The following is a 24,736-nucleotide window of genomic DNA, read 5'->3' as shown; positions in this document are numbered from 1 at the left end:
GTCAGGGAGCGAACGGGCAGACTCAGCGTGGAAACCTCTTCAAATTACAGAACATCAGAAACACACTTACAGCTGAGCCCCTTGTTAGCCAGCTTCTGCAGCCACCTGGCTCCTACCAGCCTTAGATGGCCAGTAAAAGATAACACTAAAGCTAATTCTGCTCTAAAACCAGAGGAGAGCCAGCGTAGTCAGCCTCTTGGGATTTGGCCCACAGAAAATGAAGGCTGAAAAGACCCATTAGATTCCATCAAGTCTATTCCTGAATGCCAGACCGTCCCCAACAGCACAGGGCTATGGCTAGTACAGGCTAAAATTATTCAAGTCTTACTGCTCCCCCCGCTTTCCCTAGAGGGCTGACCCCACAACCTGTACACTTGCTAATTGGTGAGCCTTTAACAAAGCGAAGAGCCAAGGTGCGGCTGGTGCTGACACCTGTGCCTACAGAAATAACGCCAGAGCCTTGGTACCTTACAAAACATGCCGGTTTTCCTAGGGCAGAAATGGATCCTCCCCGCTGCTTGTGAGCAGCCATCCATGCCCATGGCTCTGTATATCCATTTCCTCGACCAGCACACCCCCCCAGAGTGTAACCAAGGTCGTTCAGGCCGTGCAGGGGTTTGAGCATTGAAGTCCTCTCCCATAGGGGGTGACAAAATCAATGCTTACAAGGGCAACCTAGCTGTCGTCTCCCCTCCAACCCGCTGCCGTGTTGTCTATTTCTCATCCTACAGCAGGGACCCTCATCTTTTCAAATACCCAGCACGACTCAGTCACAAGATAGTACTTTGTACTCACATCGTCCAGCCTTCTGTCCGTGCCCAAGGCAAGCAGATTGTTGAATTCTCTCTCCATCACCTGCCGTGCCTGAAAATAAGATCAAATGAGTAACAGTAACACCCTGTCCCTGGGGAATGACTGACACTAACATAGGATCGTCATGCGCTCGGACAGATCCAACTACCAGTGCAGCAGCTGTGAGGAAAGGACAGGTCCCTCCAAACGCTGCTGGGCTGCCTTGTGACACACAGAGCTGAAGCTGGCTGGCTGGATCTTGCTACTCTAAAACAGATCCTTGACACGGTGAGAACAATATCAAATCCTCCAGTATCAATGGGAATGGCAGAGTCCAGTCAGGAGGAAAACCATTGCATTTTCAAGGCAGAGTATTTTGGATGACTCTCTCTCCATGTTCTGTGAAACCCCAAGGAGTACACACCACCACCTCGACACCAAGGAGATGGATGCCTTAGAAATACTTAAGCGGATGAGAGAATGGAGACAGATAGACAGACGGATAATATGCAATAATCTCTGGCAAGCCCATGGTGGAAATGTTCTCCTTACCTGGGTATTCTGCGTGGGTATTTGTAGGACAAGTGCCAGACTATTATGGTCAAAATTTTCATCCAAAGCTAGGAGTGCTCCATGGACTCCACTCTCGATGAGGTTATTTGCATACTCCCTAAGCCCAATGGACTGGATCCAGTGAATGACCTGATCATTGGTCCAGACCAAAACATCTGGAAGACAGCAGGGTCAGACAGTCAGTACATACCAAACCTTGAGTTAGATCAATTTTCAGGAATCTCTTGATCCCTGCTGAGCCTTGATCCCTGCCTGTCCCCGTGGCAGGGTGACAATATGACAGAACACAGTGTGTTGCCGGTATATATATTTCCTCACAGCTTATTGGAGTAGCCACATTGCCAGGAGCTACAGAGGAAGCTGATCACCTGTCTTCTCAGACGAAACGAAGGGGTTTGGCTAGGCCTGGCCCTGGGGCCACTATCCCTCCTGCCCATCGACCAGTAGCAGCTCAGGTGCTGTGATCGTATTCTCACTGACGTTTACAAAAAAAACCCAAACCAGGAAGGAAATTGAGTGGATTACTCCTGGGACCTTTACTGTTGTTATCCTGATAAGGGAGGATAGATAAAGAGAGAACCTAAGCAATAGACACTTATACTAGGAGGGTGCACACCCTGCAGGTTCTGCTGGCCAATCCTATTGCACATACCACAGGCTCCTTGCATCTCTCCATCTCCCCCCACAAGATCCTGGTCCCCGAAGGAGCTGCCCTGACGCTGTCTCTCTGCATCTTGCCCATTTAATTCCCCGTCTCTACTCCCCATCTACCTCTGCTAGAGACACGATCAACACATTGTATGTGTCTTTGGGTCTCGCATCACGAGGCAGCGGTGAGACCGTCTGCTATCACCAAGAGGCTGCAGTGACCAGATTTCTCTCCCTCTGACATTGCCATGTGACATAGTGAAGTATTGGAATGGGTTAACTCGGGAGGTGGTGGAATCTCCAGCCTTAGAGGTTTGTAAGGTCAGGCTTGACAAAGCCCTGGCTGGGCTGATTTAGTTGGGGTTGGTCCTGCTTTGAGCAGGGGGTTGGACTAGGTGACCTCCTGAGGTCTCTTCCAACCCTAATCTTCTGTGATTCTCTGCACATGGTGTACTGTGACCTCCCTGTACAATTCCAGCCCGCCGTCTTTAGCAGTGAAAGCAGAGAGGTGCAGGTGCTTGGGGAGCAGTTGGAAACCCCACTCAGATTAGAAACAATGCTACTCAGAGAGTCAAGTTCTCTGGCTGAAAACCTGGCAACTTCCCCGTCCCAACCCCAACTTCAACAGGGTCAGGATTTCACCCTTTTTTTGTTTAAATGATATATTTACCTTGCTATCTATAAGCCTGGGTAGATCCGCTGATGCAAGCAGGAATATTGGTGCATATTATATTACCTACTTGAGATCTCTCAGTGGTGATCACAATAGTTTAATTTTCCCAGTTCTGTTCAAGAGAGTTGAAAATACTGACCCACTTGACACAGAAACCTCCAATTCTCTGTGGAAACTAAATTCACTTTCAGGGCAGACAGTCTTTAAGTCAAATGCTGTCATCAAGTGGGCTCTCCAGTTAAGTTCAACCAATTCTTCATTTGAGTCCAATTGCAATAGAGCTGCTAGCGGGGGCTCTTTAGATCCTCAGGGTTTCTCTGCTCTTGCCATTCATCTCCCGCCTGCCGTCAGAATCCCGTGTTGGTTCAAACGAACGTGATCTGACAAACAGGATCAGGACTTCAAAGGGGACCGAGAAGGAGCCCGTAGAAATGACTTTGCTTCCAAGCAAGTATTCTGTAGTGAGCAGAACTTATTAATAAGTCACAATTTGCCTGCAGCTACTCCATGAATATGTGAAAAGCCAATTTCCTCGATATTTAGAGGGGGGAAGGGCTAGTGACTGTATGACATTGGTTGGGAAGTGTTGCCTTTTGTATTAAAAACCGAAATGGAAATAGAAGGCGGCGGGGTCTCTTCTGCTGTCATTTCCCCTGAGACGCAAACAGCTCTTTTAAATGGTTACTGACCTTTGATTTCGTGCTGGCTTTCCTCTCGCCTCCTCTGAAGCTCCTTGCGGTCATAATTTAACCTCTTCAGGCACATGATGCCATACTGTAGGCTGGTGCTGGGAAAACAACACATCACTCAACGCTCAGGATAGGATACACTAAGACAAGAGAGGGAGGCGTTTGCTTCTCAGCAAGGTTCACAACTCGGCGGAGGGATGCTCTTAGAAACGGTTGAGTCTTATTATCGACACTCCCTAGAGGGAAACTCTCAACCCAAGAACACCATAGTGGAGAAGGTCAAAGACATCAGCACTGAGAGAAACCCTTCCAGCTAGCTCACCTGCCAGGGTCCCTGGTACTCGACAGGGCCAGCTCTAGAGCCCAGATCCTTAAAGGTATGTAGGCACCTAACAGCCATTGATTTTAATGGCACTTAGGAACCTAAATACTTTGGATCTGGGCCTAGGGGTTTGCTGTCCCTAGGCTGGGATGTGTCTGTGCCATTCAGTCCTGTATTCATATGCACGATCAGCTGTACTGGGGCATTCAGCCTCCACCCATTCTACCTGCACGGGAGGGCATGGATCCAAACTCACCGACCCACAGCCCCTTTGACAGGTCAGAACTCTCTTGCCCGGGAATTCGAGAGCCTCGGGCTTCCGGGTTGCTAGCTGGAGTGGGGGTTCTGGAAGTGCCAGGGAGCTCTGCGATCAGTCCCGATGCTGCACAGGGCCCAGGAACCTGCATTCCAGTCACCGGCAAGGATCGAGAGATGTCGTACTGTCCTTGCTGAGGAAGTTGCGGTGGGACTTTCTGAAGACCCACCATGCACCCAACTTCCATTCCTGGGAGCAGGGGATGCGATCCAGCTCTCAGTCAGCGCACTGCAGAGCTGCACCCCAGGGGGCCGACCAGGGGGAATGCAGCCCCAGAGAGCAAGAATTCCTCCCACAGTGCCTCAATGGGTCGGGGAGCACGCCCCTTGTGACACACCGTCAGGGGCTGCAGCACACTGTCCTGCCCCCACATGCCATAACAGGCTGGCGTTAGGGAGGGGAGGTCATGGCCTTGCCTCCTCCTCACCCTCAGCGGTGCACGAAGGGAGCCAGGCCGGCACTGTGACAGCCCCCACGTGGGGGAGGGGTGATGCGCCCTGTGCGTCCTGCTCCCAACACACTTGTGGTTAAGCTCCTACCAGGGCACCCCAGCTGCAGGTCCCCAGTGAAGCCTTTGGGACCCATATGCAACCTCTTACGCCCAGGTGCAAGGCCCTGGAGCTCTTCTCCGGCTCCCCGGGCACCGGTGCTCTGCCCGCGGTAGCAACCCCCTGGTGACGTGCTCGGGGAGGGCAGAGGGAGGAATGCCACAGGCAGGTCTGGCCGCTGCCGATCCACGCAGAGTGGAGTACGGCTTGCAAAGCAAAGCAGGACGCACCGCACAGACCAGGGGACAGATCTGGAAAGCCATTCCAGGCTGGGAGTCCCCCTGCTTCCCTCAGTGAAATCACTGACCTCCTGGGCTGAAGGAACAGCTGCAGCAGGATGCAGTCCCCCCTTGAGCTGAACAGAGGCTTCATTTCAGCGGTGTCTTTGTAAAGGAAACGGGCTGCATTCTTCGCGATGCGCTGGCCGTCACGCTCTGTCTGACTTTGTGAGGCAGGGAGGGATGCTGGAACGGGGCGGGGGACTCAGAAGCGTGATTGGGTAGGAGTCAGAAGATCACCTCCTAGGAGCTAGGATTTTCTGCAGCTCCAAACAGGAGGAGGGACCAGCATTGGCTGGTGAGCTACAGAGCAGCTGCAAGTCGTCTATACATGTGTGTATTGCATAGGGATCGGAGCGGTCCAAACCCCAGGTCTGAAAGGCTCCCTGCCTCACTGAGATCTCTACAAAGGCTCCAACGAGAGGGAGGGAGGGGTCATGTGGATGTAAAGCCAAAAGATTCAGGAATCTCTTCTGTGTCTGGAGAAACCCCCTGCAGATCCCCGCCCGAAGAAGCAATCTCCAGGGGGACGCCAAGGAGCACAAACCAAACAGAAATATGGAGACGGCCCTCTGGGAGCTGGCCGGGTTCCAGAATCGAGAGAAGCACGTCCAGCTCACACTTGCTAGGGACAGACACTGGCAGCTGTTCCCAGGGGACAACGAGCAGTCAGTCCTTTTGGCACTGGGACTCTGGCTCCGGCGCTGTTCCGAGGTGCCCCTTGGTACTGGCTTGCTGTCCAATGGCCTCACAGTCAGCCCCCTTCAACCCTCCTCCCAGACTGCGCCAGGCATCACCTGGCTGAGCCCAGGGACCTGGACCTGCATTTAACCTCAAGGGTTCACAGTGCAAGTGTGACCATCCCTTAAATAGTGCTTCACTAAGAGATGGGAGCAGAGGAAGGAAGCTGTCTGGGTTTGTGCCCGACCTGGATCCCCTCCTGGGGAGCAGAGACCAGCTCTGCCTGTCTAGTCCTGGCTCTTTGCCTCAGCTCCACTCAAGAGCCTGCTTTGCTTTTACTGTTTCCCCACAGCTGGCTGAGGCCTTGACACCTCGTGGTGCTAGACTGTACATCTCCGGGACGGAGCCATCTGCTGATGGATCCATGGGCTGCAGATTCAGATTCAAGTTAGCTTCTCATGACTCAGGGGCTTTGGGGAGGTGGATCCCCTGAGGGGATTGCCTGGCTCTGCAAAGGGCTGTGGGTTGGGAGAAGTGAGCCAATTTGAGGGCACCACATTCACTCGTTACTCGGAGAGCAAAAGATGCACCAGCCACCAGAAGAGAGGCCCTCACCGAGGCCCCTTGGGCACTGGATGTAACGATCCATTATGGACAACTGGCTGTCTCACAAAGCCTCTCAATCCTCCAGGGCTTCAGGATCTCCTCTCATGTGGCCTGCAAGCTGATCCCATTGCAGCAGTGATAGCAAACTCTAGTTCACTCGACAGCTGACACTAATAACCCCAACCACGACCCCAGTGTTCTTAAACCCCCCCCCCCCCCGCCCCTCCAATGCAACGTCAGAGAAATGGATGAGCTGCTTCCATGACTGCTCCAGAAGGTGAACAAAGGGAGGGACAGACAGATGAGCAGGGGGAGGCCTTTTACCTTTGTGCTTTGGGATGTTCTACTCCTGGGTCAGAAATTGCTCCACCCCTTGTGGTTGACCTGGATTGAATGGTTCTGTGCCACGCAACCACCTACACTGGGGATCTGCACAGGGAATTTCATGAAGGAGAACATCAGCCTTTCTAAGTTGTTCCAGACCATCCAGTTTGAACCTGAATAATTCTTCCTCCAAAGCTGGTGTCTGAGCATGGTCAGCCACACCAGCTGGATCTGGCTAAAATCTGTGGAGAATCCCACTTAGGAACCCTTGAAATCACAAGACCGACCACAGACCTTCTCCTTTACTGCTCAGGAAGGGACTTAATACTCTTGACACCTTCCAAGGGAGCCCAGCTCACCGATGGAAGCTGTCGACCATCTTTAGGTGCACTCTGAGATCTTTCTTAGTCAGGTGGTCCAGCATCCGAGCATCAACGAGACACTCCATGAAGTAGCTGCGATACTGCGGGAGCCCCAGACTAGGCAGCCATTCATTCCCAATCCATTCATGGTTCATGTCCCCATAGGCCAGCGTCTGTGAAAGCAAAGGGAAAAGCGTGCATACATGCCGGCTCTCAGCAGCCCTGCAGACACAACTTTCCAGGGGACTCGTTGGTGGCACTTTAGGACATGTTGGTGCAAGATGTTTTTTCCAAAGCTCTTGCATTTAGAAGAAGGTGGGTCATTTTCAGCTGAATTGGTTTTACTGGGAATTTTGCTTTGGCAAATGTCTGTCCAGTTACTAATAAATTGTGTTTTAATAAGTTAATAACTTGAGTCAGTGCTTCTCTGTCTGAGCAGACATGTCACAGATTAGAGAAATACAGATGAAAAGCCAGTATAAAATGCCCCAACCCTGGATGGATTGATGGAAGAAGGGACCCTTGGATCCCAAAGCATGACCCTCCCTTGTCTGAGCTAAGGGACCCAGCTCTGTTAGCCAAGGCTGAAGCTAGCGTTGGGCAGGAAATGGCTTTCCCATGAGACTCTGAAAATTCTCTCTCTCAAACTGGGACAAAAAATTTAAAGTCTTGAAAACTTCCACAAACTGAAAAATCCAAAAAAATTTTCAGATCGAGTCTATTGAACGCTTTGTTCTGATAATCTCAAAACATTTTGTTTCAATTTTGACCTGTTTAATTTTTTTTTTACTTTTTAAACCTTAAATTAACTTAAATTTCAAAACAAAAATGGCACTTGTGCCTCTCTAAAAAGTCAAAACGAGACGTTCCAGCAATTTCAAAACTTTTTTTTTCCAATTAGTTTTTCAGAACAGGAAATTCAGTGGCATCCACCCTTTCCTGCAAACAGTTAGGTTTTGATAAAGTGGCATTTTCAGATTAAAAAAATATTTTGTCGAAAAATTCCTGACTAATTCTAGCTGCAGCAAACTCTTCAACCTCTATATATGCCCCAGCCACCATTAAAGGGTGACAGAGCGCCATGTTGCGTGGGCATGGGCTACATTGTTCTTATTAAGTGTAACCAGTTGGATACTTGCCTACAGTATCTCACACAGACGTTGTGAGGCTTAATTAACTTTTGCAAGGCATTTTGCAATGGTTGGATGAATGATGTTCTATAAATCAAAATTAAAACCAGGGGCCAAAAATTTTCCCCTCTCAATATTTTGCTACTTAAATTTCATAATGTAAATGTTATGCTGGTAACAGGGCAACTCGTAGAACATTTGCTGAGAAAAGCTCAGCGGCTCAGCATTCTCCGATGCCCGGGGACTGCTCAGCACTTCTCCGGTTTAAGCCCCACTTCTGGAAGTAAGGCAGAAATGTAGACAGTTAAATGTAAATCAGGAAGGAGGAGAGAAAGGGCCTCCTGCTCCACTGCCCTGCCCCCTGGTGCGGTTACTGAAGCCAGTCTCAAGTCAGTTTAAAATGCCACCCCATCCACACAGCAGTTCAGCACCCACTTTGCACCAGGTGCAGGGCAATCAAGGATCAGGCCCAAATGATACTATCGTTAACTCCGACCACATCGGCAAGTGAGCAGGACTCACATGGGTGGGTATGCCCTGGAGGACTACACGTGGTTTATCAACCCCTGTTTTTTAATCCTTGGCAGGAAGCACTCTCCCACCTCTACGTATCCCTAAAACAGACCCTGTTCCAATACCGGGAGGGGGGCAGTGTTGTCTTCCTACCAGGAAAGGCAATTTGCTTGACATCACTTCAGTATTTCTTCATTCCCTGCCCCCACCCCTCTATAAATGGATATTTCCTTCCCTCCCGGGGGAATGAGGAGGTCAGCCAATGCTGCCAGATGTGCAGCGCTGCAGCTGTTCTCAGGATCTTTATTACTGTTGCTAATGGAGGGCTTTCCTCTTTTCTCCTGCAAAGGACAGTCACGCGCCGAACAGAACAGAGATGTCTTGTCTTTAGCTACAAAGCCAGTGATGCATTTGACAGGCATGGCTGATCAAACAGAACAGGCGAGGGGCTAGGTTACTAAGGGTGGTGGGGAGAGAGGAGGGATTGCATCGCTGCTGGAACACTGCTACACTGCCTGCCCTATGGTTTTTACCAAGTCCCGGGAAGGAAAGTCCTGGCTAACATGCTCTAGAGGTGCCCAGATGATCAGAACTGGAATCCAGATCTGGTCTCAAAATCAGAGCTCCCCAGAAACTGGGATTGGGGGAATGGTTTGGGCCCAACCAGCTCATTCATTCATCCAGCCATTTGCCAGCTTTACTAACAGACTATGGAGTGGATGGACGATGACCGGTGACCACAGGGCATGCCATGTATGGGGAGATGAGATCACAAGCATTTTTACTCGACATGGGTCCCCAATTTTAGAAAACCATTTCCAGGCAGCAGGGAACCCAGGGCTGAGAGTTAACACAGTCACACAGCGCTTTTAGCCATGTATTTTTCATGCCTCGGAAATGGCGAAGGCCCCTGCCCTGACACGCCAAATCTCAGCCTAGTCTGTCACCTGCAGTACACAAACCCAGAAATGGTGTGCTGTGTTAGTTCCTGGGACAGCTAAAACGGGAGTCAAAAGAAACATGGCATTCCACCGCAACCAGCAATGAAAGGGCCATGTTCCTGGTGCGGGAGCGTACGGGCTAATACATGTTATTGGTTGGTGAGAGCTAAGAGATGAAGCTCCAGCCCCGGGAACACTATCCCCGCTATACAATGACACAAAGGAAGAGTCAACAAACCACAAGAGAAAAGAAGAAGTGTTTTTCCCCTGCCTTTGAGCATTCTCTGTGCTGCCTTCACCGACCTTCCAGTGACGTCCCTTTGGGGGCAGGGTTTAAGGGGCAAAAGGGCGGGGCTAAATGCTGAATAATTGTCCGAGGGAGTGGAAACGGAGTGATGTGATTGGACACACACAGTGTCACTAGGGCGTTCAATTCGCAAGAGGGTTGTGTGAGATTCTCTGGGCGACGGCCCTGCTCCTGACCCCGGTTCGCCTAGCTAACAGACATGGAAAGAGATGACATAGAGGTCTCACCTGTGCCCAGCTGCCCTCCTCTGTGTCCTAATTGTAACAAATGTAGCATGTCAACAAAAACAACAGGTAAAGTCAGTACCTCTGCCCCGGGGGGATCACGCCCTTCGAACATGAATAGAACAGAACACAGATCTGAAAGGTGATACATTGCGGTCAGAGGAAAGGTACGAGAGAGACTCGGGGTCCTTTGCGAGAGTCCTGACCTGAGTCAGCCAGACAGGAAATGGGAATGCTCACTTCATATGCAACTCAGGAACATGTGTCTCTCAGCTAGACTGCAAATGAGCCCTGGTGCAATCCTGATCCTGCGTGAATCAAAGGGAGTTTTGCCACTGGCTTCAATGCGGCCAGGTGTTCACCCTGGATACCATCAACAGTGCTGCTACGCTCCAGGAGTCCTGTTCTCCCCAGCATTTACTTCGGGCACAGACGCCTCTAGAGCACACGCTCGTTGTGACAAGCGGGTGTAGCACTGGGCAGAGATGCCAGGCTGACAGCCTCCATTTCCCAAAGTACAGACACAAGTCAGACAGCGGCAGTGCAAACTTCCACCGCATCGCCCGGCCAGCTTGCGCCATCCCTGACCTGGACACTATGCCAGTGACCCATACTCAACACCTGCAGGGCCAACGCAGGCCGATTAACATCCCTTGTGACGGCAGGTTTTGTGATGCGGACACCTGGCCACTAAGAAAGAGACTGAGACCCCTAAAGTCCTGGCCCCATTGAAATAAATGGAAGTTTGGCCCATGACTTTGGGGACAGGGGTGGGGGAGGGTGTCAGGATTTCACATTCTGGGCTGGTTTCTCTGAACCTTCTTGAGTTCAGTGGGTCTTTTTCTTTTTTACTACAGGTGGACAGAGAGACACAGTCATCATGGTCTCAGCAAAACCAACAGGACCTTGAAAAAGGAGAAAATATTTCTTATTTGGGGGAACAAAAAGGCAGCTGTAGAAACTGCCAAGTTATTAAAAGCTGAAAAGCAGCTTCTAAGCATGCACAAACCATTTTCCAAAAGGCACCTTGCTATGACTGCATGAGATACAGATCTCTTTCCATTCAACTGGACTGAGATTTCAGCACAAACACGCCTTCAGCTTGGTAACTGACATGCTGTTCAGATGGGAGATGGGATTAGACAAGAAACTAACCGTTTTGGTGGAAGTTGCCATGTTCTCCATCTCCTCGTGTGTGAGCCAGACATTTCCAGAGGACTAGAGGGAAAAGGTCAGAAAGGTCAATCAGAGAAAGATCAACAGCATGTTACAACAGGAGCACAGCGGTCTGCTCAAAATTCTTAAAAAGAAAAGGGGGACTTGTGGCACCTTAGAGACTAACCAATTTATTTGAGCATGAGCTTTCGTGAGCTACAGCAGCTTATGCTCAAATAAATTGGTTAGTCTCTAAGGTGCCACAAGTCCTCCTTTTCTTTTTGCGAATACAGACGAACACGGCTGCTACTCTGAAACCTGTCAAAATTCTTAGTGAAGCAAGTTCAACTAGAAACGGTATTTCAGGTTCTACAGTGGATTACAATGACACACATACAGGCTTTATGGTTGGATTCTTCTCTCCCACTGGTTTCACACCAGGAATTACTGCTCATTTACACCAGATTGAGATCAGAATCTGGTTCTGTTTATCTAAATCGAAAGGACACTGGTGGATTCCTCGCATTCTTGTCAAGAAACACACTTTCAGCTTCCATGAAATTTACCTAGGACTCCTTACCTTAGTAAAAGAGACAAGACGTGTGACAGGACAGAACGATGAGCCGTGCTGAGAAGGGTGCGCCCAGCCACCCCATTCCAAGAACAAAGAGCACATTTAAAATGGATAAAATGCAGTAGTATTTCACACAGTGCGTATTTAATTAGTGGAATTTGTTGCTCCGGAATACCAGTGCGAGGAAAAGATGGTTACCTACTTGTAACTGGTTACAGAGTAGCAGCTGGGTTAGTCTGTATTCGCAAAAAGAAAAGGAGGACTTGTGGCACCTTAGAGACTAACCAATTTATTTGAGCATAAGCTTGCATCCGATGAAGTGAGCCGTAGCTCACGAAAGCTGATGCGGCAAATAAATTTGTTAGTCTCTACTCGTAACTGTTGTTCTTTGAGATGTGATGCAGATGTGTCTGCTACTTAGATGTGTGCGTTCCCAGAGCACTCGAGTCGGAGAACTTTGCCTCGCAGTACCCACAGGACAGCACTCAGCCCCTCCCCTGGCCACAGAAGGCCAGCACCACCCTGACCCTCTCAGTTCCTTTGCACCAAATGTCATAAGCACAGACTCCGATGCAGAGGGGACGGAGGGTGGGCCGTGGAATACACGTCCGCATCACACCTTGAAGAACAACAGGTACAGGTAGGTGAGTGTTTTTACTTCTTCGAGTAGATGACATTTCTAAGTGACATCCCGATATTGGACATTGGCAGGGCTGCCACTTGGTCCTCTGGGCATGCATCTACCAATCACTGCTGCGCCCAAATCAGATGCAAACTTGGGGAAGGCAATCCTGCAGCCCTTGTTTAAACAGACTCCGAGCTCTACCTCCCATGCACACCGCTCGGGAGTCACCTAAGTAGAAGACATGGCTGCTGCAGCTACTGACCGCCACAGTGGCATCTCTTCATGGCCGGGGTGTATACTCCCAAAGAACGTAAAGTAGCTCAGGGGGCGGGGGGGTCTTTAAAAGAGTGCAGAGTTTCGTCTTCTTTTCTGAAAATAAAACCTGGCCATCAGACAGCAGCTTATGCGTATTCTCCTGAGGGAAGCCTGCCCGAGGTGGCACCCATCTACCTCCGGAGGTCCTGATACACCTGAAAGGCCTTGGGTCCCGAGGGAGGGGAAGATTCCGGCAGGGGAGAGTCGACCAAGGCAGTTCACTGCATCAGCAACAGGTCCTGTTCTGGCGCCGTAAGATCTGGTTGGAATAACCCGAGTCCAGGAGGATGGGCTCAGCAGTCACCGGCCGCTGAGATGGTTTGACCGAGGGAGCCACCATCGGGACTGGTGATCTCACTCTGGAGCGCGTCGAAGAGCGGGACCTTAGGGACCGAGGAACATCCCAAGGAGTCTAAAGAGGCCACTGGGCATCTGGATAAAGCATTGGTGGCCAGTAGGCACTAGGCCAAGAGCCCCGTCTTGACTGCAGTACAGATGCCAATCTCGGTACCAATGGTGATCCGCAGGCAATCTCTGGTGTCTGTTTGATGACGAGGGAGAAGATGACCCTGACCTGGATAATGGGGAGTCCCAGAGGGTCTCTAGTGACAACAGGGGAGCCAGCGTTGACAGGGAAAACAAATAGTCAGACATCTGAAGCCCCATACGGGGGCAGCATCAGTGCTGAAGAGGAATGGGGGATTGGTACCAGTGGCCCTGAGTGAGGCACACCCACATGGTACCAGAAGAGGTGCTGGTACCTAGGCTAAGGGCGTACCAAAGATGCTCCACAGTCTGAGGCCCGGGTGGTACGAGCTCTGGTGCTGATGAACCTGGCGGCTCTGTGACGTGCCAAGGGCAGAGTTGGGATGAGGCGGTAGAAACCATGGCATCAGAGAACTCCGGAACAAGTGGAGAATCCAGGACTGAGAGGCAAAGCAGGTCAGATGCCACCAGGTAGCTGTTGGCATGGAGACAGTCAGTGCTGGTGCTGATGTTAATTGGTACCGGACTCAATGGATGCCTCATGAGTGGAGTGGAGGAACTGGGATTGATGGTAGGGACTCTCGGCATGGTACTGGGGAGCAGTTAGACAGACCTGCTCCATCCTGTGTGCCAGAGGGAGTACGGTGCCGGTCAGCGCTCCTCTTGGAAGAAGAAGAGGAGTCTTCCTGAGCCCTGGAATGGTCCCAGCTCATTTTACAGGACCTTTTCCTCACCGTACCAAAGGAGGGAGAACGACCTCTCTTCCTCTTGTGGGAAACATCAATGCCCGAGTGCGGGGCGGCATCGCTTGCTGGCTCCGAATGCGACTGCCGATCAGGCGAGGCCGCGATGCCGAAGCGAGCCTCATGGCCTGCTCCAACAGGGTGACTATTTAACTGGGTGGTTGTTGGTTTGAAAAGTGTGAATTGGGAGTGCTTCGTTCCAGGTGGGCCTTGAGTGGTTGACTGGAAGGAGTTAGCCTGGGAGTTCGCCTGAGGGGAGTTCCCGCAGAGTTTTTGCCTTTCAGGCTTCTGTGAGCAGTAAATACAACATCTGAAGACGCTCTTAGAAGGAAGACAATAGGGATAGTGACCCATCAGCTGTTGTGACCTGCCCAGGATGTGCCATGTTGGTCTTTCTCCCAGAGGGTAGAAGTGACTTCGTCTGTACGAAGCGCAAGCTGGTCTCTGTATTGGAAGAGAAGGTTAAAGGACTAGAGACCCAAGTGTCAACCCTGCGTTGCGTCAGAGAAAACGAAGACTTTCTGGATGGAAGTCAGCATTTGGTACTGCGGGCACAGCATGCTGAAGAATCAGAGAGGGAAGCGCAGAACGGGGAAGAAAATTGGCAGCATGTGACCTCCAGAAGAAGAAAGAGGAGAACCTGTGTGCCCCCCAACACAGATAGAGGTGCGAAATTGTTTTCAGGCTCTCTGCACAGGTACTGCAGTGGAGAATGGTTTGGAAGAGTTATCTGAGGGAAGGGATCAGAAGGAGACCCCATCGACCAGAAGGCATGGGATGCATTGTCCTAGGGATGGGGGTTCCATGACCACCACTCCCAAGAGGAGGAGACGGGTGGTGGTGGTCGGGGACTCCCTCCTAAGTGGGACGGAGTCATCCATCTGCAGTCCAGATTGGGAAACTCGAGAAGTGTGCTGCTTGCCTGGAGCTAGAATTCAGGATGTGATGGAGCATTTGCCGAGACTGATCAAGCCCTCAGACCACTAGCCCTTCCTACTTCTCCACGTGGGCCTTCAGTGGGTCACTGCAGACTATGTGGCTCTGGGAAGAAGGATAAAGGAGTTTGAGGTACAAGTCGTGTTCTCGTCCATCCTCCCTGTTGAAGGAAAAGGCCCAGGTAGGGACCATCGAATTGTGGAGGTAAATGGTTACACAGGTGGTGTCGGAGAGAGGGCTTTGGATTCTTCGACCATGGGATGTTGTTCCAGGAAGGAGGATTGCTAGGAAGAGATGGGATGCACCTAACGAAGAGAGGGAAGAGCATCTTTGGAAGCGGCCTTGCTAACCTAGTGAGGAGGGCTTTAAACTAGGTTCACTGGAGGATGGAGACCTAAGCCCTGAGGTAAGTGGGGAAGTGGGATACCGGGAGGAGGGTGCAACAGGGGAGGCCTCCTGATTCATACTGAGAAAGCAGGGCAATCGGCTAGCTTAGGTGCCTGTACACGAACAAAAGAAGCCTGGGAAAGAAGCAGAAAGAATTGGAAGTCCTGGCACAGTCAAGGAACTATAATGTGATTGGAACAACAGAGACTTGGTGGGGTAACTCAGATGACTGAAGCATTCTCATGGATGGGTGTCAACTGTTCATGAAGGACAGGCGGGGGAGAAAAGATGGGGGAGTTGCACTGTATGTAAGGGAGAGTAGGATTGCTCAGAGCTCCAGGAAGAAACTGGAGAAAAGCCTGTTGAGAGTCTTTGGGTTAAGTTTAGAGGCGAGAGCAACAAGGGTGATGTCGTGGTGGGCGTCTGCTACAGACCACCAGACCAGGGGGATGAGGTAGACGAGGCTTTCTTTGGACAACTAACAGAAGTTTCCAGAGCACAGTCCCTGGTTCTCATGGGGGACTTCAATCGCCCTGACATCTGCTGGGAGAGCAATACAACAGTGCACTGATAATCCAGGAAGTTTTTGGAGAGAGTTGGGGACAACTTCCTGGAGCAAGTGCCGGAGGAACCAACTAGGGGCCGTCATCCTCTTGACCTGCTGCTCACTAACAGGGAAGAATTGGTAGCGGAAGTAGAAGTGGGTGACAACCTGGGCAGCAGTGACCATGAGATGGTCGAGTTCAGGACCCTGACAAAATGAAGAAAGGAGAGCAGTAGGATACGGATCCTGGACTTCAGAAAACCAGACTTTGATTCCTTCAGGGAACTGATGGGTAGGATCCCCTGGGAGGCTAATATAAGGGGAAAAGGAGTCCAGGAGAGCTGGCTGTATTTTAAAGAATCCTTACTGAGGGCGCAGGAACAAACCATCCTGACGTGCAGAAAGAATAGCAAATATAGCAGGCGACCAGCTTGGCTTAACGGAGAAATCTTTGGTGACCTTATAAGAAGCGGAAACTTGGACAGATGACTAGGGAGGACTATAAAAATATTGCTTGAGCATGCAGCAGTGAAATCAGGAAGACCAAAGCAAAATTGGAGCTGCAGCTAGCAAGGGATGTGAAGGGTAACAAGAAGGGTTTCTACAGGTATGTTAGCAACAAGAAAGTGGTCAGGGAAAGTGTGGTCCCCTTACTGAATTAGGAGGCAACCTAGTGACAGAGGATGTGGAAAAAGCTGAAGTACTCAATGCTTTTTTTGCCTCGGTCTTCACAGACAAGGTCAGCTCCCAGAGTATGGGGAGGAGGTGAGCAGCCCTCAGTGGTGAAAGAACAGGTTAAGGACGATTTAGAAAAGCTGGACATGCACAAGTCCATGGGGCTGGATGCAATGCATCTGAGGGTGCTGAGGGAGCTGGCGGATGTGATTGCAGAGCCATTGGCCATTATCTCTGAGAACTCATGGTGATCAGGGGAGGTCCCAGAAGATTGGAAAAAGGAAAATATAGTGCCCATCTTTTAAAAAAGGAAAAAGGAGAACTACAGACTGGCCAGCTTCACCTCAGTCCCTGGAAAAATCATGGAGCAGGTCCTCAAGGAATCCATTTTGAAGCACCTGGAAGAGGGGAAAGTGATCAGGAACAGTCAACATGGATTCACCAAGGGCAAGTCATGCCTGACCAACCTGATTGCTTTCTATGAGGAGATAACTGGCTCTCTGGATATGGGGAAAGCGGTGGACGTGATATACCTTGACCTTAGCAAAGCTTTTGGTACGGTCTCCCACAGTACTCTATCCAGCAAGTTAAAAAAGTGTGGATTGCTTGAATGGACTATAAGGTGGACAGAAAGCTGGCTATATTGTCAGATTCAATGGGTAGTGATCAATGGCCCAATTTCTAGCTGGCAGCCGTTATCAAGTGGAGTGCCCCAGAGGGTTGGTCCTGGGGCCGGTTTTATTCAACATCTTCATTAATGATCTGGAGGATGGTGTGGACTGCACCCTCAGCAAATTCACGGATTACACTAAGATGGGGAGAGAGGTAGATATGCTGGAGGGTAGGGATATGATACAGAGGGACCTAGACAAGTTAGAGGATTGGGCCAAAAGAAATCTGATGAGGTTCAGCAAGGACAAGGGCAGAGTCCTGCACTTAGGACGGAAGAATCCCACGCACTGCTACAGACTAGGGACCGACTGGCTAAGTGGCAGTTCTGTTGAAAAGGACCTGGGAATTACAACGGATGAGAAGCTGGATATGAGTCAACCATATGCCTGTGTTGCCAAGAAGGCTCACGGCATATTGGGCTGCATTAGTAGGAGCATTGCCACCAGATTGAGGGAAGTGATTATTTCCCTCTGTTCGGCACTGGAGAGGCCACATCTGGAGTACTGCATCCAGTTTTCGGCCCCCCACTACCGAAAGGATGTGGACAAATTGGAGAGTCTAGGAGAGGGCAATGAAAATGATTAGGGGGCTGGGGCACATGACTTACGAGGAGAGGCTGAGGGAATTGGGCTTGTTTAGTCTGCAGAAGAGAAGAGTGAGGGGGGATTTGATAGCAGCCTTCAACTACCTGAAGGGGGTTCCAAAGAGGATGGAGCTCAGCTGTTCTCAGTTGTGGCAGATGACAGAACAAGGAGCCATGGTCTCAAGTGGCAGTGCGGGAGGTCTAGTTTGGATATTAGGAAACATTATTTCACTACAAGGGTGGTGAAGCACTGGAATGGGTTCCCTAGGGAGGTGGTGGAATCTCCATCCTTAGAGGTTTTTAAGGCGCTGCTTGACAAAGCCCTGGCTGGGATGATTTAGTTGGGGATTGGTCCTGCTTTGAGCAGGGGGTTGGACTAGATGACCTCCTGAGGTCCCTTCCAACCCTGGTATTCTATGATTCTATGAGTCTCATCGCCCAAGTTCTCTTTGTGAATGACTTGCAGATGGCGCACCTCTCACCTCGTGTGGGGGTCACTGCTGGGGATGGCCGCCCCACAGGACAGACAGTGGTTGAACCCTGGTGAGAGAGTAGACAGCCACTATAACTGAACTAACATAAACTTACCCAGAGGTACTACGAACGGCTATACGTAAGAAAAAAATTCTCAAAAACAGACCAATGAGCAGGGGGTGAAACATCGCATGGAGCTCTGACTGTAGCCACACCCGGTGAGAAGGAACTGAGGGGGCTGGAGTGGTGCTGCCCTGCCCGGGGCACGAAGCGTGAGTGCCGCCCCTTTGGGCACTGCTGGGCAAAGTTCTCCGGCTCTGGTGCGCTGGGCATGCACACACCTAAGTAGCACAAAACAAAGTCAACAAAGGAGCAAGAATAGCACCACTGTTACACTACGTAGGCTGAAGCATATATCATTCCTCATATTCCAGAGGTCAGGAGGCCTGGATCAGGAAGGAATTTCACCCTTATGGAAAGTATCGGGCAATTGGCCAGGTACATCATGAGGGTTTTAGGTCTTCCTCTGAAGCTTCTGGCATTGACCGGAGATGGAGACAGGATACTGGATGGACCAGACAGTTTGTTGCAACATGGCAAGGCATATATGTTCCTTACAAAGCATTAATTCATCCTGGAACATGAGCACTGCTTGAACGTAGATTCCCAGACTTCTAGTACTTCAGCTTTTCAGAGGCTGAATGAAATCCAAACAGCAGATCCAGTGAGAAGATGACATTCACTAGGAGGGTGGTGAAGCATTGGAATGGGTTTCCTAGGGAGGTGGTGGAACCTGTGAGGTTTTTAAGGTCAGGCTTGACAAAGCCCTGGCTGGGATGATTTAGTTGGGGATTGGTCCTGCTTTGAGCAGGGGGTAACCTCCTGAGGTCCCTTCCAACACCGATAGTCTACGATTCTATGATTAGCACAAACCACTTTATCTTTCACTGGGAGGAAGCAGTCTGTTATAGCTCCCACTCCCATCGTCAGGCTGTTTCAAGCTGAAGCAATGGTCTTGTGAATTCCTGCTCACCTGCAAGTGAGCAAGAAAAATGAAACTCTGCTCCCTTCACAGCCGGCTCCACTGGATCATCTCTGGTATCAAATATGGAAGAAAAACTGCTTTTTCCTTTGGAAAAGCTGGCAGGGTACACTGTCCTCCATATCGTCTTTCTCTGACAGGAGGATGGATGGCACCCCATAAACAGGGTCAGGGTCTCCGCCATGTTATATACAAGAATCTCTGCAGCCGTGAAGCACTTACCGTCCTCGAGGTGGGCGGAGCCGAAGGACTTGTTAACGACACCATTTCCTGAATGGCCAGACGCAATTTCAGCCGGTGAAGGGGGTTGCTGATGCCGATCTCTCTCTGGATCTCTGTATCGGACAAGGCAGACATGATGGCACCGCTCTTCACGTTGGCTCTGCAGGCTGCAACATACCAGGCGGGCATGCCCACCCACAGCTGGCAACACAGAGGAAAGCAGAGGGTTTCATATCAAGGTCAGGCTTGACAAAGCCCTGGCTGGGATGATTTAGTTGGGATTGGTCCTGCTCTGGGCAGGGAGTTGGACTAGATGGCCTCCAGAGGTCCCTTCCAACCCTGATATTCTATGTGCCCATCTCCACCTAGACACACACGTGCTAACAAGGGACACAACCGCCGAGACTGAGGGTTCAGCTCAGTGGTTTGAGCACTGGCCTGCTAAACCCAGGGTTGTGAGTTCAATCCTTGAGGGGGCCATTTAGGGATCTGGGGCAAAAATTGGAGATTGGTCCTGCGTTGAGCAGGGGGTTGGACTAGATGACCTCCTGAGGTCCCTTCCAACACTGATATTCTATGCTTCTATGATTGATCTTTTTGAATCATTTCATTAAAGCTATGTCCACATATCCCCAGACAATTCCCATTGCAATGACAGGCTAAGGAGCCTGGCTCCATCAGCATAGAGCTGGAGTCGTTCTATGCTCCTGATACTCTAGGACAGTGGTTCTCAACCAGGGGTACGCATACCCCTGGGGGTACTCAGAGGTCTTCCGGGGGTACATCAACTCATCTAGAGATTTGCCTAGTTTTACAACAGGCGACATAAACAGCACTAGCAAAGTCAGTACAAACTAAAATTTCATACAGAGAATGACTTCTTTATACTGGGCCATATACTATACACGGAAATGTAAGTACAATATTTATTTTCCAACTGCTTTATTTTATAATCCTATGACAAAAATGAGAAAGTCAGCCATGTTTCAATACTGTAGTGCCCAGGGGCTGTACCCAAGTGCCCCCCATCCCCGGCTGCGGTCCCGAGACCAGTGGCTCTCAACCTTTCCAGAATACTGTCCCCCTTTCAGGAGTTTGATTTGTCCTGCGTACCCCCAAGTTTCACCTCGCTTTAAAAAGTAGTGTGATGTGCCACTTTTGTATTTTTAGGTCCGATTTATGTACCGCAGAAGAGGGGAGAGGAATAGCACGAACACAAGGTCTATTGTGAGTCGCACAATGGATATGTTCCTGTCTCGAGCTGAGCGAATAAACAATTTCCCAGTTTGGTGGATGAACCAAAAAAAAACACAAAAAAACAAAAATCCATTTCAGGTTGAAATGAAAAACAAAACAACAAACAAAAAATTAAAGTTGGGTCAAACAAAACATTTTGTTCAACCTGGAATGAATTTGGGGTGTTTTTTTTGGTTTCGTGTTCAGGGTTGGGTTTGTTTTTTACCCCTTTTTATGTTCATTTTCACAAATCTAGCTCAACAAAATGAAGCTGTTCAATTAGACAATGTCAAAATGAAAGGTTACAGCTTCTTCCTCCTGCCAAAACTATCCACTGAATTCAACCCAAATCCGCAAATCATTTCGGTTGACCAAAACCTGCACTTTTCAGCAAATAAACTATCCGTCCAAAATTTTTCGCCCAGCTCTATTTGCGACAGTGTCAACCTCTCCACTAAAATGCCCAGCCTCACCTCCAGCCAAGAGACCACCGTCGGTCCATCCCACTGAGCAAAGGGCATGCCTTTCCTTCGAGCATCTTCCAAAAGCTCATGCCTGGAAGGAAACGGTGAGGGAAGAGTTAGGCACTGAGGGCCAGGTTCTCCACGCACACACACACTGCCTCTACCAAGTGCTGCAGGCTCACTACCTCCCACACCTTCAGTCAACGTGGTGGGAGCTAAGAAGAGGATGCTGAAGACAGTTATCTGCAAGACACAGGTACATATGGACAAACCCAGCAGAAGTACAATGGGCACAGAAGCAATCGCTACAGGCAGTAGGACACTGTACTTAGCAACACAATAATAGAGGTATGGCTGACTCAGGAAAGGGAGTGGTGACCAGATGTCTCGGCTCAGCAGGACCTGGGTGGAGAGAGAGAGACTCGGGATTCAGGATTCCCAGATCGGCCAAGCCTTGCTGCCAGCTTGCAGGACTCCCCCTCCCTGCCTCACACAGGAGCAGAGAAACAGGCATGCTTACTTCTTCCTCAGCCGCCGGTCCCTCTCTGCTTGGGCTCCCAGTTTGCCAAGTCCCAGCGAATCTTGTATGCTGAGCTCAGGATCGGACATCAGAACTAGGAAAGGAGTCAAACCGTTTCGAAGATTAGACTAGCCATCGTCTAGTCCCCAGCTCCTGCCCCCAAGCAGTCACGGCCACCTGCCTAGTGCTGTGCCACGTGGGACCCATGACAGAGAGGGCGACACGCCCACTCCGACCCATTTACAGTACAACAGATGCTACCCACCCCACAGTCTCTGGACCCTTTGGTGAGGCCAACCAAGGGTTTTTTTTTTCCATCCAGTTCTTCCAGATGTCCCATTCCCTTTGACGTCAAGAGCTTTATAATTACAACAATATCGTACTTAGCACTTCCGACATGCTCTGCATTTCAGAGGGCTTTGCAGAATGTATCTAGCCCGGCAGCAGGGTAAGATTTCAGGAAAGCAAATTTGAGGGAATTAAGGCATCGAATGAGCGAGGAGCAATAGGAGGTAGCGTTAAGCTCTGACCTACACCCAACCGTTGGGCCCCGTCAATTCGGCGGGTATGGTTCTAGCCGGACAGCTCCACTCTTGTGGCTGCAGTTATCCTGCTATGAATGTGCGTGAGGCTACGTCTACACTCTAGCATGGAAAGGGGAATAAGCAATGCACCTTTATATCAGTATAACTGTACCCACATGAGGGGTTATACCGGTCCTGCTAGAACACTAAAGAATCACCCACCCTGACAGACGTCGCTGCCCCTGCATAGAGGCCAAGCCAAAGTCAGCAGCTGTAGCATGGCCGTGCATGCCCAGAGACTGTAAGGACACAGTCCTTCAGAGCAGGGCTAACTGTTTAACAGAGACCTAACCCTGCCTAGAACAAGGCTTGGTTCCCCACTCTGCACCTGCCGCACAGACAGCAGCCCCCCTCTCCCCCCAGTCTCTCATGCTGAATCCCAAGCAAGAGAGACAGCCACTCGGAAGGTGCTTCCCAGGGCCTGTCACCCCACATCACACCCTGCCCTTCTTTACAGGGGAAGGAAGAGACTCAGACCGTGGCCGGTGGCTCCGTCTCGGCTCAGCTGAATCAGACGGCCTTTCTCTTTCTTGCCGAACAAGCGCCCAATGGAAGATTTGATTCCTTTTCTCTTGGAGCCTTTGTGCAGGGAGTCCTGGCTGCTGGTACTGCTGCTCAGGTTGCTTGTCTGCTCCTCCAAAGAGCTAAGAAAGGGGGCAGGGGGGAAGAGAGAACAGGCAAAACCTTCAGATTGTTCTTTATTTGGAGCAGCACCAAGTAGCAGCACCCGGAGCAATGAGCAGGGAAACCCAGACGTCCCCCCCAGAGCCTGCTACTCCCCCAAGGGAGCAGTAAACCTTCTTTGTGTTTACACACCACGCACTCCAGACTGCACACACAGGAACTGAGCAGTAGCCATGCACGGCCAGCCTCTGGCACTGCCGAGCAGTGGGGGAAAAGAGATGCTGGCCAAGGACGCACACAGCAAACCGCCCGGGTCCCACGGTTATGTGCCGTGGGAAGACAAAGAGCCTTTGGTTCCAGAGGGGGTAGGTCCCTCACACCTAGCGCTTGGCCACCTTTACCATCCGCCCTGGCTAGAAGAGAACATATCCTCGCTGTTCACCTCCGTTCCGGGCTAACTCAACGGAGGCGGTGAACCGAGCCTCATCTGACACGGTTTCTCCGGCGATCTGTGTTCGGCCGGAGGGATACAAGTTGGGAGCCATCGTCCGTCTTCTCATTCCCAACCACCCTCGCCTCGGAACGTGATGCCTGGCGAACCCCGGGTTCCAAGCAGAGTGGATGAGGTCAAGTCGCTGAGCCCTACTACTTGGGAATTATCATAGGGTACGCACCACTCCCAGCCTCTCTAGGCTGTGAGGGAGAGCCCTGAGTCACCAGTATGGGCCCAGTCGTCTAGCCCAGAAGCCCAAAGGCCACCATCCACAGCCTTAGTCCTGCCAGATCCCTGCTCACCTATGACATCAGGTCTGGTGTTTAAAGCATCTGGTGCCTTTATTATTTCCATCCCCATGGCTTGTAGGAGGGTTTCCCTGCTCCACCACACACCATGAGAGGTGGCGCTGGCAGAGTGCATCCGCTTGCCAGGCCCCCTCCTGCCCCCCGTACCTTTTGCCATCCTCCTGACTGAGGGCAGGATGCCCCAGCTTCTCCAGCCGCAGTGTCCTGGGTGAGGAAGGAGGGGAAGTCTCACATTTTATGGTGGTTTTATCTTCTCGGTTCTCATCCCGAGCGGCTGGCGACTAAACAAACAGTGGAGCGGTGAGGTTAAACAGCAAAGATCCCTGCCTCCAGAGCTAACCCGCCTCTAACAGACACGCCCAGCCCCAGGAGCAGCTAGCCAGCCAGTGCCTTTAAAAATGAAGTGAGAACAGGGCCTCAGTGGTTTTTGTGCGCCACGACAGCCTCTTCTCACAGCATGCCCCGAACCAGAGCCCAGGTGAGGGCCTGTTCCCAGACCAGCAGGGGGCGACGTGCCCATAAAGGGCAGAGAGAGAACCTGATAAGAGTGGGGCGTGGCAGAGAAAGGAGGTGCCCTTTTGGGTCCCACAATGCTGTGCGGGAATGAGCAGTCTCCCTAAATTCCAACGGAAACATGCCCATGTCCTAGCCTTGGATTCAGCCTGCACCCAGTCCCCCGGAGGCCCCGTGGGCTAAAGGAGCAGACATCCGCTGCAGGGATCCTACAAGCGGTGGGCACCAGTTAGATGAGTCGGCCCGACATCTTTGCAGCTCCCCACTGGGCCCAGGCAATAACCTCGCACTGGCCCGGACACCCTCCCACCCCATGGCACGACGGCCCAAATCCACAAAGGTGTTTGGGCTTCTAACTTCCACTGACATCAATGGAAATTCGGAGCCTGAGTCCCTTCGTGGATCTGGGCGAAACTGCCCCAGTTTTGGTTGGGTGCCTGTCCTCCATGGTGAGGTCGGGGTGTTGAGGGGGAAGGGAGGTCGTTCCCTCCTTGACTAATGCAGCGATGGCTTTTCTGGCTGGCCGATCTGTATGCAGGCCTCTGGCCCCACACGCTCCGGGGCTAGAGGGACTGCATGAGTGGGCATCAAATGGGAAAGAAGCTACACGTGGGAGTGGAGTGTGTGGACAAGT

General features: G+C 51.0%; 1 protein-coding gene across 10 annotated transcripts in view; it reads right to left on the bottom strand.

Annotated features, from left to right (window-relative positions):
* Positions 1–24,736, bottom strand: part of PPFIA4 (PTPRF interacting protein alpha 4) — a 168,106-nt gene that overhangs the window by 12,511 nt on the left and 130,859 nt on the right. For 7 of the 10 annotated variants that reach the window (XM_084610904.1, XM_084610908.1, XM_084610912.1 and 4 more), the window contains 11 exons: positions 23,737–23,870; positions 22,642–22,808; positions 21,581–21,674; positions 21,070–21,151; positions 19,361–19,561; positions 11,083–11,145; positions 9,931–9,957; positions 6,810–6,985; positions 3,376–3,473; positions 1,345–1,520; positions 796–864 (listed from right to left, as the gene is read on the bottom strand). In XM_084610904.1, the coding sequence (XP_084467030.1) occupies positions 796–864; positions 1,345–1,520; positions 3,376–3,473; positions 6,810–6,985; positions 9,931–9,957; positions 11,083–11,145; positions 19,361–19,561; positions 21,070–21,151; positions 21,581–21,674; positions 22,642–22,808; positions 23,737–23,870 (1,287 nt within the window). The remainder of the gene's footprint in view (positions 1–795; positions 865–1,344; positions 1,521–3,375; positions 3,474–6,809; positions 6,986–9,930; positions 9,958–11,082; positions 11,146–19,360; positions 19,562–21,069; positions 21,152–21,580; positions 21,675–22,641; positions 22,809–23,736; positions 23,871–24,736) is intronic. The other 3 variants (XM_084610911.1, XM_084610913.1, XM_084610905.1) reach the window with 1 other exon arrangement.

Source organism: Lepidochelys olivacea, assembly GCF_965140295.1.
Source record: "Lepidochelys olivacea isolate rLepOli2 genome assembly, chromosome: 21".
Classification (NCBI taxonomy): Eukaryota; Metazoa; Chordata; order Testudines; family Cheloniidae; genus Lepidochelys; species Lepidochelys olivacea.
The sequence above is the reverse complement of the archived record's forward strand: the minus strand, read 5'-3'. Positions and strand labels throughout refer to the sequence as shown.